The 20,882-nt window shown below is 43.8% G+C and overlaps 1 protein-coding gene across 1 annotated transcript in view; it reads right to left on the minus strand.

The window, feature by feature from the left end:
* Window positions 1-20,882, minus strand: part of LGR6 (leucine rich repeat containing G protein-coupled receptor 6) — an 88,474-nt gene that overhangs the window by 26,681 nt on the left and 40,911 nt on the right. Inside the window, exons 4-5 of the mRNA XM_026053070.1 lie at window positions 19,218-19,289; window positions 4,999-5,214 (exon numbers count right to left, since the gene is read on the minus strand). Coding sequence (XP_025908855.1) covers window positions 4,999-5,214; window positions 19,218-19,289 — 288 coding nt within the window. The remainder of the gene's footprint in view (window positions 1-4,998; window positions 5,215-19,217; window positions 19,290-20,882) is intronic.

Below are 20,882 nucleotides of genomic sequence, written 5' to 3' on the forward strand. Positions count from 1 at the left end.
GGAAAGGAAAGGAAAGGAAAGGAAAGGAAAGGAAAGGAAAGGAAAGGAAAGGAAAGGAAAGGAAAGGAAAGGAAAGGAAAGGAAAGGAAAGGAAATACTGCCAGGTCTTGGATTAATTCTGGTGTGACTGCAGTAAAAGTTATCTCCAGTTGAACGGGACCATGCGACGTGCACACACACAAATACCTAGGATCTTTAGCTTTAGCTTCCAATACAGATGGTGGGAGCTACATGACTAGTTGTGCCCCTGAATGCACAATTATCGCTCAGATAATTGCTCAGTCCTTGTGAAATCCTACTCAAGAGCACTTTGAAAGGAGTATAGAAAGTTCTTTCCAGCAGCCTGCTGAAAAACAAGAGAGGCAAAAACACTGTTGTCTAGACTGCACTTAAACCAGCATATTCTTAAACATATTAGTGATGGCCAGGTTTGCACAGGGACAACCTGTTTGGAAAAATGCYCAGAGGAGGTTAGGTCTTCTGGGGCAGGATACTCCTTTTCATCTGTCAGTGCAAGGTTCTCCATCCGTTAATTCTACAGCTCAGGTGTCTCTTTTAACATGGAGCATCTTGGGGTTAATCTGTTGCCACCCTCCTCTCATTCATCTCCTTCTCCCCTGCCCAAGCTCTGGGATGTAACAGCCTTTGTCCAACAGTGCTGCCTCCTTCCAAGAGCCTGGGGGAGGCTCCACGCTGGCAGATAGATCAGATTTTTCTTAACTTGTTGCTTGATTTTAATCTGTCTCAGCTTGAAAAATCTTTCACTCCACCTGGATTCAAGTGGGAACTGTTTGGCAGAGCACACACAGGTCCCACTGCCAAATATTCTGGGGTAAAACAGGAGGGAGCTGGGAGTGGAGGAACAGGGAGGCTCTAGGCGGTTTGATAGGGACTTGCAAAACAGCGTGCAGCTCAGAAACCAGCCCCCAAAGGATGTTTGCCATTGGGATAAGAATGCGCAAGCATTTCAGAGGAAGGGGAAGAGAGGGGAAAGATTGCGATAAAATGTATTTGCTCCTTTGAACAAATGGTGAAAAAGAAAAGGTGGAAAAGCCTGAAAGAAAACCTTGGCTTGATTGTCACTCTCAGAGGAAGAAATTCAAGTTTGAATGGTTTCTTTTGTTAAATTTAATGGGAAGAWTTCAGATCACATTGCCCTTGCTTCACCTGGGACTTAAGGTGAGGATGCCATAAGAGGATGCCAGGCATTTGTGTCCCTCTGAGCACTGGATGCTGCATTAGGTAAATTGAGGACTTGGATCTGGTGTCACTGTGTAAGTCCAGCAAGAGTTATCACAAGGACAAGCTGCTGAGCAGAGCTCCATCATTTTGCCATTGTATCTGTCTACTGTGAGGGGATGGTATGAGGAGGAAATGCTCAACCTTAAGGAAAATGTGAGCTGCTTGGAGCATATCTGGATGAACTCTATGTCAGACAATCTTCCCCTGGCTTGGAAGTGCTGAGCAGATTGAAGTGACCACTGTCACTTGAGTTGTCCAGGGAAAGAGAATAGAGAAACAACCATCTGTGTTTAAATTTAGCTCTAAAATGATTTGTTTGAAGACCAAGTAATAAAAACCTCAGGAAGGTTCTTTGCTGGTAAGAAAATTATGAGCGACCAGGAAACAGGGTTATAAAGAAAATTGTTCTCCAAGCTTAACTCTGGACTCTTTTTACCCAACCACATGTCAATAATAGAAATGAGAATTTGAATGCAATATAACTTGGAATGGCAAACAGTTGAAAAGACATTCTTTTCTTCCATCCTGCTTGATTTCTTTTTTTTTTTTTCCCTTCCTGTGGTAAATACATATTGACAAGTGGAATTGCAACATCTCCTGGGTTTGTTAATTTGAGCTCAACCCACATGGTGTTATATTCTGCCCTGCAAATTGCAGCTGGTTTGATAGCAATTCTAGGTATTTGGTTTGGGGCTATGATCAACCATCTCTTGATGCAAAGACGAGAGAAGTCGGTGAGGTTTCCCCATATCTATTGGAACTGGTATTCACCACTGTCTTCAGTAGGAGTAACAAGTGTAAAAATCTATGTCTCTGCCATTGCAGGCCCGTACTGGAATGCTATGGTTAAATCTGGGGCAACCACCCGTGAAGGTATTTTGGCTAAAAAGGAGCAGGACRGACACTATTTTTCTTCAGGCTGGTCTCTGTGTTTTCCACTGGCTGAATTTAACACATCTGCAGTACAGAATAGTGATGGATCTCTTTGTAAAAGCCTCACCATGGCTCACATTTTTCACYGACTGGCCTCCAAGAGATCTATACACAATTTGCCCTTTCAGTGGAGTGAGTTCTGCTGTAGGTCATGGTGGCTTCTCATATGCTAAGATGGGCTGCCCTTTCTGCTGTATCAGGTGAACCTGTGCTGAAAGGCAGCGTAATCCATGGATGCACAATGTTTGGAGARCACAAAACTGTCACAAATCCTTGAACACAAGAACTGCTGTCATGCACTTCATTGTGCATGAAATGAAAAATCCTTTATGCCCAGGAAAGATTTTTTTAGTTTTTTTTAAATAAACCTGTAAATAATTCATGTAAATTATTAACTTTTGAGGAACATTCCTACTTGTGGATGCTAAGACACATTCAGTCACGAGTAAATTAGACTTGGAGGCAACATCTTCAGTATCCTGTTCCTCTGAACTACCCTAGTCAAACAAACCATCTCCGTCCTGCCATTAATAGCACAGTGCCAACATCACAGCAAACGAAACTCTTATCATCAAAGGTCGGGAAGGGATGGTGCCAATTACTGAGGCTCATAGATTTCGTGATGAGTGATTTACATGAGACTCTGCTTGCTTAACACTCAGCAGCTCTAGTTAGAAATCTGCAAGAGCAATAGATGGGAATAAGATCAGGGAATTCCTCTGCAGAGGTGTAATTTATTAGCAGATGCTGAACCCCTTAAGGCTTGTGTATTCTGGGGCTGGTTCTTCCCATCATTGCTGCAGGATCAGCCATATCTCTCCCAAAAACCCAAGGTGTGTGGAGGAGGAAAAGCACCTCTCTGCACCTGGGAAGATTGTGCCCTCAGCCATGGTCAGCCTTATCCATGAGCATTAATCATACTATAAATAAGATTCCCCTATACTCTTCCACATCTCCTCCTGACTCTCCTACTCTAGGTGCTCACTTGAATGCCTCCTAGGCTAGAAGTTTCCTGAAGTTTATTGCAGCAGCTAGCATCTATGTGCAAATTCAGCCACTTATATAAAAATGCACATATGCATTTTTATGCAAATGCACATTTGCATCTCAGCAGGGAAAGTCTCCTTGYAAATTGTACTTGGCTGGCTTTTCAGAGCGTGTCCTTCTCCGCTTGGTGGGTGAGTCTGAGGCAAGGAAATATCCCTGGTAGGGGTGCAGGAAGAACACTGGGTGACTCTCCACTGGTTACGTGCTGACAGGGGTGTACATGGAAGCATGGGAGAGATTTATGGAGCTTGTTCTGCCAAACACTTGCAATCCCACAAAAATTTTGTGTTGTATCCCACAGCGCCTGGCAGGATCACCCGTGTTCCTTTCCAGTTGTCTGTGGTAGGCAAGACACAGAAGTGTCCCTTGTGACCTAATAACCATTGACTTTTATTTCTTAAACTTGCCTGTTTAATTTAGGAATAGCTTCGCACCCAAAGTATGGAATAAGCCAGAATGAAAGCAGCGTGCTTTTGGGACTGAAATACTAACCCAAATGTCAACTCACCCTCTGTGCTAGCTATGAAAGCTGAATGAAGTGGTTGCATTATGATGGTCACGGGCTGCCTTGGTAGAAAGAACGCTATTGTGGATGAAAACGTATTGTTTGACATTTTTCAAGTTGCTCTTAGCACTTCCCCTAAGTAAAACTATATGCTTTTTATAAACAGATAAAGTTAATAAAATTAATAAAATCAATAAAATTCTTAATAAAATTCTGGATAGCGCTTTGTCCAGGTGCTTTCTATGTGAGATAGATTTGGTAAGCACTTTAAATTTTGAAAATGAAATAATTGCTAGACTTCCACGAGCCACCATATGTCAGTATTCATGAATAGCCTGGTAGCAACATGCATACTACCAAAATAAAAGGTAGCATTTTGTGTTGATAGATGATTTCTGTGACTATTGGTAATCATACTGAACTTATTCATCAACACTATAAAAAATAGCGACTAGATAATTTGCACATGCAAACTTCAACTTAAGAGACAGATAAGATGCAAAGCCTCTGTAAATGGAAAGGATACACTGCATGGTAAAAAATGTAAATGTCCCCATCTGGACCGTGTGACCTTTCAGAGCAGCAGCAGTGTCTGCATTGCTCTGCTTGCTGTCTGTAAAGTTTATAATGCAAACCAGACAACAACATGCATCAAAAGGGTTTGTGATCATTGAAAATATTCGTAGTGAACAAATTACATAATATAGTCATGCACATATGCACACATAGGTGTGTACAAGGTGTTGGGATGAGACCTTTTGTTCAAAATCAAAGCTGGTCAAAATATCTCCTTGTCATGTTTTTCAAGAAAAGAATATTGCTTTTTAACCTGAGTAAAAATGGTTGCATGTTTTTCTTTCATGTAGGAATTCCTGCAGTTTTATCATGGAAAGCAGAGACAGCAAGATTTTGTTGCTCACTGGGGAAAAAAACACCATTTCATTTTCAGATGATGAATTTCCTAGGAAAAACCTTTTTTGAAAAAAGTTGGGGAGCTTTTTGCTATGGAGCGATAAATGGGGAAAGCTTTGAGAAACGCGGAAGAGAATTGCAGCATTTCTTACGAAACGATGGGAGGTCTATTGAACAAAATCTCAGGCTGCCGCCCCTGAAGCCAAAAGCTATTTCTCCTGAGCAAGCAGCGGGGCAGTCCCTGTGATCTCTGCCTTCCTCACGAGAAGAGGACGCCGCTTGCTGAGACCCAGTCAGCACATTGTCCCGACTGGAAGACACCGCGGCTGCAAGGGAGTAACGAGCGGAGAAAGGCTTACAGCACCACGAGGCTGCTGAGGTTCTGGAAGGCGTAATCGGGAATGTGCCAGATCTGGTTGAGAGCCAGGGTCATGGCCTGCAGCGCTGGCAGGTGGTTCAGAGCTCGGACAGGGATCTCCGTCAGGGCATTATCGTCCAGCCACAGGTGACGTAAGGAGAGCAGCCCCTCAAAGCTCTTCTCGGGCACCACAGAGATAAGGTTTGCATCCAGGCGTCTGAGTGGGAAAGAAACAGGGGAAGGGGGATGAGTGAGAGACTGAGCTAACATTTATTCTGTGCCCACAGTGTTATGGAAAGGGGTTTTGGTGCTGGGGTGGCATGGACTGATGGCCAGGGAGATTGAGGTAGTCTCTACATAGTGGTCAGTATAAGAAATTTTCAGTGCAAGGCTCCTGCCTGGGCTCACGGAAGATGTTTGACCTGTCAAGGCACCACCAAGGATGGTCCATTCTCCATGGTCCTTTTATTGCTATCAGAAATGACAGCTCTTTAAAAAAGTGTCTGGGCTAAGTCCCATTCGCTTTTCATGAGTGTCACCAAATGGCTCCTCTCCATCCGCTCCACATTTAGAAATGAAGATCAAAGCTACATTTCCTGGGGCTGTGTTTGCCGTGGATTTGCCTGAACCTTATCTGGCAAGAACTGAGCACCCTGCCTCCAACCTGTGCAAGCAGAGCCCTCTCCTTGGGACCCCACCAGCCCACAGACCTGCTGAAGGAGGTGCAAGAAGCCCAGATGCCATCAACAAGCTGTCGTTCCAGAGGAAAAGGATTTGCCTGGAAATTTGAGATATATGGTAGCCTGCTTGTGCTCCTGCTCTAAATCTCAACAGTCAGAGCTACCTATGAATCTATGAGGTGCAGGAAACATGGACAGCAAGTCAGACTATATGTCAAAACACAGAAATTAAGCCTGCATTCTCTGTATTGCACATATTCAGGCTTTTCTTTCTCCTTAATTTCCCAATGGCTTTTTTTTTTATAATGTCAACCTTAAAGCATTTGAAAAGCAGAATTTAATTTAGTTGGAAACTTGATAGTTCAAGATGTGTTTTTGTTCCAAATCAGGAGAAGCCAAAAATTATCAAATTTATTATGAAAAAAAAAAAAGTTCAAACCTGTTTTTTGGAATCATATCTTTTAAAGAAAACTTGTTTCAACAATGGTGGGCAGGATCTAGTGTGTTACCTATGGATTTTTAAACCAAATATTAGAGCAAAGCACTTTAAAATTTGGAAGGAGAATGAGGAACTTCTTATTATATCCAGCAGCAAGAAAATTCTGATTTCAWTTCATGGCCAACAGAGCTTGCTTTTCCAAACAGCCTAAAAGAAAGTTATCTGAATTCAAACAGCAAAGAGAAGGCACTTTTTCTCTAATGAAAACATTAGAAAAGGGAGTAAGCAAAACTGTTGGGGCCTCAATCAGAGATCCTGCATAACCTTAATGCAGTATAGAAATCAATATTTTTTACTATAGAAAATAATATTCTTGACAAAACTTGAACACCCAGATGGTTCCCCCATCCTCTGTCAATAGTTGTCCAGAAGGGCACACAGAACATTTCACAGATCCCAGATCAGCACTTTGTAATGAACTTCAGCAGCAGGAAATCAAGAGCGCCACAGTCCTGTGGCCAGGAGCGGGAGACATCCCAGGTAAGGCTGCAGTGTCGGTCTCTGCAATGGGGTGAGGGTGGTATTTGCCAGGTGAAAATCTCAGGTGGTCCTGGGACGTGGGCTGTTCCTCCCTTACTCAAATCAGGACATCTGTGCCTAGTCAAGAAATGCAATTGAACCTTCCTTAAATCTCTCTTGGACAATGAGCAATGGACATGTGTATGCAATGCACATAACCACCTCTGCTGACTGAAATGACAGTTCCAAAGAGAATTAAGTTGGTGTGAAATAGCATTTCCTACTGTAAGGATGCTCAACAAGCTTTTTTTTTTTTTTTTTTTTCAGTTAGGTTTAATGGTTCTTTATGGATAATAGGAATGAATTGCATCCAAGGGCGAGTATCATTGTCACGGCATTTTCATCTTTGGCCAGAAGGTTAACACAAGAAAATATTAGTTTCCATCTTCAGGATGGCCATCTTGTAAGTTCTACCTCAGTTTATCTCTTGTCACCAAGATAAGGACAATTCAGTGCATATTATCATGCATCCTCTTGAGAAAGCAAAACTAAAGAATAAAGAGCAAAGAAGYAAATCCTGCAGCAGCTCAGGGTAAGACTGAAATGTTTCATCAAAATATTTTCAGACAAAGAAGGACTTTTTGACCAAAATTAAAACTTGTGTGGGAAACATTAATATTGGCTTTATTTTTCCATTCCTTCTTCAGCATAAGAGTTTTGTTAGTTCTTGGCATCACTATTTGTTATTCAGAAAAAAATACTGCTTATTTTTCACAGAGACATGATTTCATCCAAATCTCTATGCATTTACTGAAAATAGCTTTAAGATGAATGTTCTGTTTTAAGTTTAATTAAAGAACAGACAATGAAAATATTCACTGAGAATACTTATCATTTTTCAAAATTAAATTAAGCTTTCAGAAATAGAAATGCTAAAACAGGACCAAGGGCTGGAATATAAGGCTGAGTTGTTCATGGCAAGGAGTGTTTATAGGAAAGAAGTGGGATGGCCCTTGCTCTATTTGTCCCACTTCAGTCATGATCTTCCAGGCAAAGGGGCATAAGCTACAGAGAAATTTGTCTTCTATGTGCTCCTGGTACCAAAGGGTCTTCAAATTGTTGCAAATTTTAAGCACCAACTCTTCATGGAGTTGCTGTTTCTTTCTGGAATAGCTGTGTTCTTTCTAATAAAAACTGTGTGTGGGGGGGATTGCTAATTGCTATGGCTTTCAGACAACCCTCTATTCTCTTCTGGAAGGAGAAAAGCTCAAGTTCTTGGCACAGAGTTGTCAGTAATTATATCAATTATACTAAACAAAAACCAACCCAACAGTTCTCTCCTTTATTCGGTGTGCGACTCTGGCTCTGCAAGTGTTTTCTGTTATGATTTATTCCTTAGATAATTGGGCCGATTAGTGGGTAAATGGGACGGCACAGGCTGGGACTGGCTCCTCACCTTCAACGGAGATGTTTTAATCTACATTTCACCACTCGCTTGGTTTTTTTTTGCAAACATTGACTCGTTTGTTGCTAACAGAGAATGATTCCTCCTCATGCCCAATGGCTTGGAAGTGGAACATCGTCTCGTGCCTGCTATGGAGCAGTGATGTAAATCTGTGAGACTTACAGCCCCACAGTGAATGAGACACTCAAAAGTCCCCCAGAACCCAGATGTCTACACAGACAAAATTTCCAAGCTCAACCAAGAAACAAGTTACTACAGAGAGCTATCCTACTACTTGAAGGTGAAGGGACCTGATTTTAGGAGGGACATTCAAGAATGAAARCACATGAAGATCACAAGCTGCTTGGAAGTCTTCACTTCTGGCTTTAGATCTGCATGGGTTGCTGATGGTAATATAGGGTGTTTATGTGATTCAAACATGAGACCTAGCTAAAAACAAAAGAAGTCCAAAAAAAGTGCCACAAATCACCTCTATTTTCTGCTTTAGGGACTACAGCACTGTGGAGAGAGGAGAACATAAAAAGCGTCTTGGCTTTTGGTATAAATCGCAGCAATTGTTAGGAACGGGAAAAGGGAAACCTGTCCTTCGGCAGGACAGCATGAGGTACAGGGTTAAGAGGCCAGCACGGCGCAGAATCACAGCCGGCTCTGATTCCTGTGGGCTTTGACAAACTACTTCATTGCTTTGTGTGTTGTTTGTATTTGAGAAAGGCCTGAGGAGGAGGAACTGCCTGCCCTTTTGCTGAGAGTAGTCCAGGGCAGATACTGGGAGAAAAATCAGCCTCAAATAGGTTGGAAAGTCTTTTTATCTGAGAATAGGCCAATAGTGGGATATTCCAACTTTGCAATGTGCAGAAGGGAAGCCAATGTAATCAGGGCAGCCATTTCAGGAGGTCCACACAGTGGTGGGGTTATCTGCAGTTGCTGATGTAGCAAGTATGTCATGAGGCAGATGTTTTTGTTTCCTGTGCTTCAGTCTCATCAGTTTCTGTRTGTAGTCTCTTAGTCTAAGAACTGCTTCCAGAGTGCTTTCAGAGGATGTTGGAATGTGTTTCCAGAACATCCATAAGCACACACATCCTGCTGTCTGTAGCAGGATGGGAAGTTACTGTGCAAGAGTGGACAACCAGAAAACTCTCTTGGTTCCTGGGCAGATGTCATTCAAAGCTCAGACTGTGATGGGTAGAATCCACTTTCCCCATTTATTTCCAGCTCTTTCTGGCTATGAGCATATATAGGTGAAGCTCCTCTGCATCTTCCCTAGTGCCAACCACAGAATATAGAGCATCCAGAGGCACCCAGAGAGAGAGCTGCTGCCCTCAGAAGGAGGGAGGATGGACACAGCAGCGGTTGGAGGAAGGGCTGGTTCCCCACTTCTCTCTGAAYCTACCCCTTTCTCAGGGCAGGGAGAGCTTGCTTTCCTCCTGGCCCCAGTGTGCGTGTGTCACTGCTGAATAGAGCTGATCTCACCAGAACTGTCTAATTGGTGCCTTCGGGCAATCATGTCTCTCTTCCTGTCTGAGTTTATCTTGAAAGGCTCGATTGAGTTACCTCCTATCCCATAATAGGAKATATATTTCTTGTAGTAACATAAAAAGCAATGATGTCACTGCAGCTAAACTCCTCTGATAACTAATGAYTGGGGCCAACACCTCGGCTTTGCTTTCAGGCAAAACTCCCAGACACACGGACTGAGTCAGTACCTGGCTTGTGAACAACCAGGGAAGACTCAGTGAAGGAAATTTAGGGTACAGTAAGGGCGGCTGACTGCAGAGCTGTGCTAAACATCCTGCTCGATGTCACTCTGTGCTGCTAGACTATCTTCCCCTTCTGCTGCACTCCCTCATAAGCCAGTTCCCTCTGTGTGTGACAGTGCAAGCATTCAGCTGGCTCCTATGCTAGTTACWGCATGTGATGAGGCCAGGACTCACAAGGGCATGGGTTTCTGGGTCCATGAGCCTTCCAGAGTAACCTCACTAGSGAGAAAAGGCTTCTTCCATCACCTGATATTGAATGATATAGGAGAAAGACAGCCAGGGACAGTGCTAGCCAGGAGGTTTGGAGACCTTTGGTTCAAGTACCTGCTCTCCCTTTTATGACCTTGTAATTACATGATGCTGCAGTCACTGTGGTAGAAAGGAGAAAGAGGCTTCAGTACCTGAGCTCTCTGCCCCACAGGAAAGCCCACAGCCCTCAAACAAGACCTACAAGAGGCCCCCAGGCTCAAAGCACTCATGAAATTCATCCTAGGCAATGCATGAATGTCCAAGACAGAAATGATTCCCAATCCATTGACTTTGGAACAAGACCTGGTGGAAAATTTTACACATTTCTGTTTGAACTGCAATGAATGTTTGTTCTTGACTTAATGGAACATGTGCCTCTGGGAAGCTCTTTACAAGGGGATGGTCAGGAAGTGAAATCAGAGAAATACTTAGACTCCACACAAGGTGTCGTTGATATAGACAAGATGGCTTTGTTACCCCTTTGGAAACATCTCCAAAACCCCTCAGGTCAGAATTGCACAAGGAGAACTGCCAAAATCTCCATGCAGCTCTAGAAGCTGTTGACAGCTGGGCAGCTAAACTCTACTGCTGTGCCGACTCCCTGATCAGCCTTCTCCCTCGGCACCCCGGCATTGCCCCRCTGTTGATGATACCAAGGAACCCCACTCGGAGAACTGAAGAGGGTACAGAAAACAGAGAGTGACCAAGGAGAATGGCTTAAAGGCCCACAAAGCAGTGTGGGTCTCATCAAGCCCAGAAGTTAGCTGGAAAAGTGAGACAGGGCAGYTTTCAAAGACGGAAAGGAGCAGGACATATTTCTGTCTGTGAAGAGAGTTGAATATGTGATTCTGTGATTCTGTGAATAGATTGAGGCCCAGTCCAGTCTATTTTGATATCCACTAGAGATGTTCATAGCGTGTGCAAAATTAATTGTCTTCATGATGAGAAGACAATTTCTGTGGTTGAACCTCACTTCTGAAAGCTATCAGTAGCACATAAATCTGTGTCCCAGAATTKCTGCTTCCACCATCTTATGTCTGTCCGGATTGTCCTGTTTTACTAAGTCATTAAGCTAGTGATAATTTATATCTGATGAACAGATATACTGGTACTCCAGTTCCACTGCTGTATTGCACCCTGGTGTATGTGAAAGCCTCCTTTTGTTGGGTGAGTGTCCTCTGTGACACTCCATTGTAGAGAGATTTGTTTTAGAAGTGAAATCACCCTCGTACTTGTAGCCTGCAGACTCTCCAGCATARTTAGGCCTTTACTAAGAACCTTAATCCTTGATGACACTACCTTTGTAGTGTATCACTTCCCACTAACCACGTGTGACCCACAGACAGCCAGAGGATGTCCCAGAGAAGGTTGCACAATAGTATTCTGAGTTCACCCAAGGCTCACTCATAGGCTGTTTTAAACCATATGGCAGCTGTGAGTCCCCCAGAGATGACCCAGGGTTCTGCAGGAGTGTCCTCTCGTTCTCCCTGACTCCAGCTGAAAGTCTTCTCCCAGGGCAAGACACCTTAGCTTTCAAGCCATACTACAGCTCTAGGGCACTGGGAATCCATTGTGTCCTGCCTGGCAGCTGGGGCTGCTTAATCAGTGTAACAGTCATGAACAATGGGGCTTAGAGAGCTTGATTGAGATTTGGACTTATCTGTCCAGTGTCCTCTACTCAGCCACAGACTCAATGTGACTTTGGACAAGTTGATTAACTTATCTTTGACTTCTTCCTCTAAAGCTAAAATTTCATTTTGTAAAGACAATATCAACTTTTCTCTGCCTGGCAAGGTGCTATGAAATGTTCTGTCTTCTTTCAGAAATGATTATCACCTTGGACGCTTTTTAGAAGACAGAACACTCGGACCATCAACAGCCTGGCATAGAAGAGCATCCACAGAATCTGTTGTCAAAGATGCCATGACTAGTAGACCCTGTGATGCACAGAACTAGCTTTAGCTGCCCCTAAAATTTTGATAGTGCACATCATATCATTTGGTTAAAAGTTAATTTGCTTTTYCTACTACCAAGACAGATAGTGATGTCTATGCCTGACACTAAAAGGTAAGAGTTCTGTGGACTTTCTCCATTGAGTTTTACTAGATTGTCTGTACTCCCATTGTCTTTACTATGAGAGAAAATCATCATAGCAGCCCTTTGCTGCACTCATGCCAGTAGCTCTGAGTGTGGCCTCCCCAGTGCTGAGCAGAGGGGGATGATTGCTCCTCAGCCCACTGGCAATGCTCTTTCTAATGCAGCTAATGATACCATTGGACTTCTCTACCATGAGGATACATTGCTGGCTCATTGTTGGTTGAATTCCATGGATTTGCAAAAGATGCAGATAGTTAAAAATGAGAGCAGATTCAGTGCCATAGCTGTGTCTTCCCTGGATGATTAAATGCTATATAGATGGTGCCAGTTTATAAATATTGTTCATGTTTTGTTGCCTTCCTATGTCTGATTTATTTGTCTCTTTTCTGTAGTTTATCAGAAGTGCTTACACATTCAATGTGTGTGACATCCGGGATCCATCTTATTTTTTCACCGACATATCTACTGCATATACCATCTGGGACACGTCTTCCCTGCTGTGGGGTTATATATCTACTATATGTAACATCTGGGATCCATTGTCCATCTTCTGCATTGAGTCATCACTAGGGAAATATAACATGGTATGGATACTTATGTGTTTAAATGAGTGAGTTAAGGTTCATGAGTTCCCATAATAAAGGTCAATGTAAAACATATTGGAATTTTATATATGATTCATACCCAACGGTGTAGATATGTGAAGTGTGGATATGAGCTGTAATGATTATTTCTTCAGTGTCTGCAGTGTCTTCAGTGTCTTCTAGGCATTGACTGGGCAATCAAGATGGCTTGTGCCTTTTCATGACAGCTATTACATAGGAACTGACAGTCCTTATTAGCACTGTATGCAGTTGGAATTAAATTTCTGAGTTTGTCAAGGTCTCCTTTGAGGGATTTTTTTTGTTGAAAGATGAATACTGCATTTCTTGTTGAAAGATGAATACYGCATTCATTGAAATGTGGGCAGAGAAAGCTAAAAGCAATACAGAAAAGGGACCGCTAATGTCAGCCTAGTGTAGCTAATCTCTTGTATATTTATCCAAATGGAGCTTCTAGTTGCCACACTAGATTGCTAACAGTCATGCTTATAAACCAATTTAGAGATAACTGCAGTACATGATGCTAGAGAAATCTCTGCCAAGATGGTAGAGAAATACAGCTCAAGCCTGCCAAGCAGTGCTAGAACCTCTTGATTCGCTTCTTGATGTGCTGGGACATGGCAAAGGTGTGGCTCTTCATCCCTCATAGTCAGGCTGTGCTGCAGTACATCTTGCACTGCTTAAGAATGTCTCACACTCACATCACAAACTTAATGTGTGTGTGTGTGTTTGTTAGGAAGGGAAGTCTCGAGAGAGGAATTGAGATCTGTGAATATCAGCAGGATTAAAAGATGTACATGATGGTAGAAATCAAGATTAATAGGAGATRAATGGTCTGTTCTCTATGCTTTCTAGGATATAATCTCAAACATCCTCAAGAGATAAAACTGTTGCCCTACAGGGAAGGTACCAACGTAGTCATAAGTAGAGTTTCCGTATCTGCTGACACCATACTTGGTTGCAGATTGCAATTTCATTCCAGATCGTTATTTGTCAGTTTTGCCACACAATAAAAAGCCCCAAAAACATAGTGACTGAATTTTGCTAAATCTTGAGCTGGTATMCTGCTAAACTGGATACCTGAATGGATATGCTGGACTGGAGCATCTATCTTAGGAGGAAAGACTGATAGAGCTAGGCCTGTTTAGCCTGGAGAAGAGAAGACTGAGAGGGTATCTTATCAATATGTATAAATACTTGAGACAATGTAAAGAGGATGGGGCCAAACYCTTCTCAATGGTGCCTASTGACAGGAAAAGGGGTAATGGGTACAAATTAAAACACAGGAAATTTAATCTCTATATGAGCAAGAACTTCTTTCCTGTGAGGGTGACAGAGCCCTGGAAGAGGCTGCTCAGAGAGGGTGTGGAGTCTCATTCTCTGGAGATCTTCAAAACTTGCCTGGATGCCACCCTGTGCCATGTGCTCTAGGTGTTCCTGTTTGAGCAGGAGTTGGATTAGATGATCATTATGGGTCCCTTTCAACCTCAAATATTCTGTTGATTCTGTGTCAGTGTGATAAACAACATGACACTTTTCCAGGGAAATGARGTCAGTGCTTATTTTATAGCAGAAGCAACTCAAAGGCATGGGGCATTTGAACATTTTCTTCATATGAACTTCACAACAGCTTATTGCTCAGAGCCAGGATGTATTGAATGAAGGTCTAACGAAAGGGGGCATGTATTCAGTCACTGCTAAATAGAGGTGTTCCTTGGGGATTATAAATTCAGCAGAATGTATGTAGTCTCTCAGTCTTCTCTTCAGAAAAACTCAGTCATCTGTTTTTGCCAGATGAAAGTGTGCGCGTATGTGTAGGAACATGTTTTTGCTTTCCAGGTAGGAAAAGCTCATCTCACCAAGTATTATCCAGGTAGAAGATGAAGCCAGTTATATAGGACCTCTCCATAGCCAGCAGAGAAAAGCAGATTCCTCCAGAGGGTGGTTCATCCTGCCACCACAGGGCTCTAAGGTAATGGATGAATTACCCTCTGGAGAGCCTGATCATTTTACAGTTAGCAAAGATGACTAACATTTAGATAGCTAAGGTCAGAGAAGACAAAACCACCTGGTCTGCCTGAGGGAGACGTGGGCACAGCAGGAGCTTACCTGAAGGGAAGAATGGTTGTTTAGTGAGGCCTTGGAGGAGGAGGATGACTCAGAAGAAAAGGATTTCCTTCCTGATGTTATCTTAGGATCTCCCATCATGAGGAAAGGATCCAGCATTCTACTTATAGCGCTAGTGCAAAGGCACCAGCCTCTCAGCCGCAGCCACCTGACTTCCCAACTATAAATCCAACCTGAATTGTTCTGCTTCAATGCCAAATGYGAGCGTGGATGATTATACTGATGTTCTTTGAGGGCTGCAAACGGGAGGCAGTGAAGCTGCTTGCTGGGTCCTGCTGGGAACACAGTGATAAAGCCAGTTTTGGCCTTATAAAAAAACAGATGATGCACATACTGCCGAATAGATTTGTCAGCAGCTTCTGAAGATGCAGCACTGCTCAGGGTTGAATTAAAAATCCCTAGCACTCTTGAATGATATTGAGRGACAATCCAAGAACAGGACAGCAGAAGGAGATAGGCTGAATGGCAAAGAAAGCTAATAGAATAAGAAATAAGGTCCAGGCAAGCATTTTGCTTCCCAGTTTGGAATACCCCTGAATTCAGGCCAGGACTTTGGACCAGATGAGTGTAAGCACTGGAACAACTCCAAAATTGAAATGTTAAGCTGCTCTTCTATTCTGAGATGGCTTTTTCTCCTCAGATCTGGTTTGCTATTGCCAAAATATTGCTGCCAGTCGTTGTGGCAATCAGAACTCTGATAATGACAGTGTAGACATCATGTAGTAGGTGAAATGAAGAAAAGAACTAATGAATGGCAGGTTAGATGGCAACCTGGGACACATGGGAACAGAAAAATCTGTTCTGCTCAAAATCCTCAAACCTCAAAGTAAAGGTTGTGGGTTGACCTGCTGGAGAGCAGCTCTGTAGAGAAGGACCTGGGAATTCTGCTGGACAAGTTGGCATTTATTTAGTAATGTGCCCTTTGGCCAAGAAATCCGAAGGTCTCCTGGAGTGCATTAGGATGAATGTTGCCACCAGGTTGGGGCTGGTTAACCCAAGTTGATCATCTTCCTCTGCTCAGCCCTTGTGAGCCCACATCTGGAGTACTGTGTTCAGCTCTGTGCTCCCCAGTACAAGAGGGACATGGAGCTACTGGAGAGAGGCCAGGGTAGGGTTATAAAGATGTTTAGGGTATTTGAGAATATCTCTTATGGGAGAGCTGGGCCTGTTCATCCTGGAGAAGAGAAAGCTCAGAAGGGATGTTATCAGTGGATACAAATATCTTTGTATTTGTAGGAAGGCTGCCAAGAAAATGGGGCTACACTCTTTTCAGTCTATGGCACCAGACTCAGTGGTGCCCAGTGGTAGGATGAAAGTCAACAGGCATAAACTGAAATACAGCAAGGTCTGAACATGAGGAAAAAGCTTCTTCACTGTCAGGATGACAGAGCACTGGAACATGTTGCCCAAAGAAGCTGTGGAGTCTCCATCCTTCAAGTTATTCAAAACCCATTTGCATGTGATCCTGAGGAAGGTAATTTAGGCGACTCTGCCTGAGCAGGGGTGTTGGACTTTATGATTTCCAGAGGTCCTTTCCAACCTCAACCATTCTGTAATTCTGTGGTTTTGTGAAAGTCTTCAGAGAAATACACAAAACTCTGTGATTCATGGCTATAGGTCAGAAATCAGAGCAGCATGTTGAAAATGCATCTGATATTGCCCACCAGCAGTTTTGGAAACTGCTGCACTGGTCTGCTTAAAAATCTCCATGCAGGAACCCATGGACTCAAARCCAGATGAAAGAAGCTACTGTAGAGCCACCCATACTGACAAATCTCTAACACCCTTCTGGCTAGCCCGAGAGCTGTAGGCAACGCTCACTCCAGCTGACCCAGCCACATGCTAAGCACCTTTCTGAAGTGCTGATCTGCAAGAAACCCCAGCAGGAGTCAGTCATTCTTGTTAATTTCCATGAGCATTTGAGAAAGAAAAACCAAGAGTTTATCTTGATCTTTTAATCCATCAGGGTTCTTATTTTCTTTGCTTTCTCTACCTCTGCAGGCCCAGTAATTATAATTTATAGCACCTGCTCACTTTGAAATACCTTGGACTCCTTTTGCCTGGCAAAGGAACAGACGCAGTGCCCATCTGCTTTTGGTAAGAGCTCACAAACCACAAAGTCGTTAATTGAACTGACACACGACTCTTCCCGAGTGCACGTGGTATGCTTTTACTGCATCTACAAACCACTGGAAACCAGATACTGTGCCAGGGGATCACAACTGAATCGGAGTATTACGTAAGGTCTTGGCATCCCATCCAGTGCTCACAGCTTTGCCATCAGATGTATGGGTTCTCTCTAATCCTCCCATTGGGCTTCCCAACATGCTTCCCAGATAAAGCAAGTCTGTCTGGGAAGCATCTCTCTAACACTTGGTGGGAGGCTCAGTTTCCAGATATTTGTATTGATTATTTTAAAATCCAAATTCCTCTTCATCTAATGGTCTCTGCCGAAGTCTCCAACCTTACACTTTGGACTCCAAGAAGTGATGCATCTATATCCTGCAGCTGACATGGACCAGGGCAGACTGGACTCTACTCAACAGACATAACTAAAGCTTCAGAGGAGCTATGACAGAGGGTGTTTGGGAGGGCAGATATATGGATGAGGTGGGAAACTACTCCTGAGGAGACCGAACTATGGAGAAAACTGATTTCACTGATGTGGAGGAAGAAGTCAGCAAGAAGAGATGACAGTAGGAGGTAAAYGCAGGCAACCCATAGGAGAAAAAGAGAAATAAGGCTTCACTAAGAGAAAGCAGAGCAGAGTATCATTGGGCAAGTGYTGTTTTGCCACAGAAACTGATGGCTGCTGATGCTTGGCAGGGCAGGAGGCATGCTGGGCAGAAGGTCATGTTGGACAACTCCAGAGATCACTTTGACCAACATTTCATGGTAAAGAGACACAGGAAGGCTAGGACGGAAGGTAAGGATTAGACTTAAGGTAAGTTTTTCAGTGATCCATCATGAAAAAAAAAAATCAGAATGCTCTTTCAAACTTCAKCAGGGCCACTGTGTGGAAATCAAACATTCATGCCCTAATGGTCAGCATTATGCCCTAAGGGTCACCTGCCCAGCAGGTCAAGGGAGGTGATTCTGCCCCTCTACTCAGCTCTGGKGAGGCCGCACCTGGAGYACTGTGTTCAGTTCTGGGCACCCCAGTATAGGAGGGACGTGGAGCTTCTGGAGAGGGTCCAGAGAAGGGCAACCAGGATGATTAAGGGAATGGAACATCTCTCGTATGAAGAGAGGCTGAGTGAGCTGGGCCTGTTTTCTCTGGAGAAGAGACRGCTCAGAGGGGATATGATTAATATGTATAAGTTCAGGAAGGGAGAATGCAGGGAGGAAGGGGACARGCTGTTCTCACTGGTGGCCAGCGATAGGACGAGGGGTAATGGCCACAAGCTGAAGCACAAGAAGTTCTGTCTCCAGGTGAGGAGCAACTTCTTTACTGTTAGGGTGACAGAGCAGTGGAACAGGCTGCCCAGGGAGGTTGTGGAGTCTCCTACTCTGGAGGTCTTCAAAACCCACCTGGATGCCACCCTGTGCCACATGCTCTGGATGTCCCTGCTGGAGCAGGAAGGTTGGACTAGATGATCTGTAGAGGTCCCTTCCAACCTTAAATATTCTGTGAATCTGTGAATCTATAATGCCTTAAACTCATCGGCACTGCTGGGAACAGAGCTCTGATTGCACATAGGCCTCTACCTAAAACTGCAGCTATTTCAGTGATGGGTGACTTCTAGTCAATGCAGTAGCACAAACATACTGCAGCATGGTTCTTCTACAGAAAAGCACCATCACAGCTTTATCCTTGTTTTTCCTCAGCTGGATCACTGGAAGTATTTTAAAGCATTTATGCTCTGACATAATTAGCCACTATCTAGGCAAACAATACAACTTGCACATTGACAGACCTGAGTGTCCTCTGTGCTGCCTGGCCGATCCATTCCCTACCATGATCCACAGCAGAGAGGACAAAGTTCCTTCTGGGTGGATATTTTCCAGTGTTCCTTGAAATGTGCATTGGCTCTGGTGGCCTTTTCATCACGATGCACACACAGGGAGCTGTAATTTCAACATCGTTTACCAAGACAGTGTTCCTTCCATGAAAATCACCCTCCCCTCCCTTCTACACYAAGTGACAGCAATCTTAATTTTAATTGGAAAAGAAAAGGAAGAAGGGACAGAACATCCTTGACAAAGGAACTAATGACTCAAATGCTGGGAACCTAGGGCCCCCGAGGGACTCTGCAGCTCRTAACATTGATTTTTAATGACTTACAGAGATTGGAGGTTTGGCAGTTCTCTCAATGCCTCTGCAGGGATGCAGCTCAGCTGGTTGTTCTGCAGCATCCTATAATTAGAAAAAACAAACAAACACACAAACTCCCTCAACTTTATATACATATATAAAGAAAGTCTGACACAAAATGAAGGAAGTTGGTGCTTCTTTCTGSAACTGGCTTGGACTCTCTTGAAAAAACTGAAGGGGCTGGAAAACAGTGTCTTATTCACACAGATATCTTAGGCAAGCTTGTAGGAAGCAAGCAGGTGAACTGCTTATGCTTCACTTTAGGCAGTACTAGACACCAGCATTATGGGCATATTTTAAGCATCTGCTTCACAGGTTCCTAAAGGATCTCCTCCCCTGCTCATGTCCCTCTCCTATACCTAGAAGCCAAGCTAGTCTCTTGGATATTTTGCCTGGGACTTGAAGGAGTAGCATTTTGACTGGATGGAGCCTGTTGTAAGCTTGGGATTCATGAGCAGCTCCTCTCTTCTGTCATCTCCTGGGGGCCCAGGCCATTGGAATTTGCAACATGTACTTAACAAACCCAGACAACATGAAGTTCAGCCACGTGCATTTTGACCATGAGAGCCAAGCTATGGCAAGGGAAGACATGATCCTTCCTGGGCTTGGGAACAGAGGAGTGTCTTCATGATACCACAAAACAAGGTGGCAAAAGGGTTCAGAAGGCGTCAGGGCACACGGAGAGCTGGGGCAGTGTCACAGAGCGGACTCCACATCCATGGAAGACTCAGACATGCCCGTTCCCCTGCCTGTAATCATAGTGTCTTGGGAAAAAAAGCTGCATATTCCAGTGTGTACACATGTAGAAAGGCACAGAGATCTGCATCAGGACTGTAGGTTGGGCCACAGAGTGATTGACTGTACAGTACAAAGTTTGTGATCCTGGGCCTCAGTCCACAAGATCATCATAGCCCCCAGATCCTAGATTTCAGTGATGTCAGCCTTTATCTATTAGCATTTGTCTTTTTCTTCATCTCCATCACATCCTAGCACCAATTAAAACAAAATCCCTAGACTTCATCCGCTCTCCTTAGTCAAAACTTTTGTTCCTGTGCCCACGGAGCAATCTTATCCTCCCACTCTGAATGGTGAAGATCTTCTCAAGTGCTGAGTGAAATCTTATCCTTTCAACTAGTTTTATCAGGGAATGTCATAAGAAAAGCCCTACAGGAGCTAAACATGACCCAGAAGTTCATGAACTGACCCATTTCTGCAAGTACGCATGGCCAAGGGCAGCTAAGAGGAAGGGCACACCACGCTGTGGCTTGGGCAGTCAGGAGCTGACAGGAGAGGTGAATCCTTGCAGCATCAGACCTGGTGCTATGCTCAGCACAGTACTGGAGATTGGAAGTTGAAGTGACTCAGCCAGCACTGTCAAGTGACAGTTATTGTTGGAGGTAACTGTGCCTGAAGCATGTGCATCTGCATTAGAGACATTCCAGCCTCTGCACATTCCTCTTCCCTCCCCAAAGGAGCACCTCTGTTGGATGTGCCACATCTCTCCCTTTTTCTTGGAGACATTTATAGTCTGCACTTACTTGAGGTTTTCAAAAAGGCAGAGGCTGTCTGTCAGTTCCAGACATGTACCAAGCTACCTGCCAAGCTGCTATCCTGGCACAACAGGACCTTCTTAGT

The sequence above is a fragment of the Nothoprocta perdicaria genome, unplaced genomic scaffold (assembly GCF_003342845.1).
Source record: "Nothoprocta perdicaria isolate Ctin4 unplaced genomic scaffold, notPer1 scaffold_97, whole genome shotgun sequence".
Taxonomy (NCBI): Eukaryota; Metazoa; Chordata; class Aves; order Tinamiformes; family Tinamidae; genus Nothoprocta; species Nothoprocta perdicaria.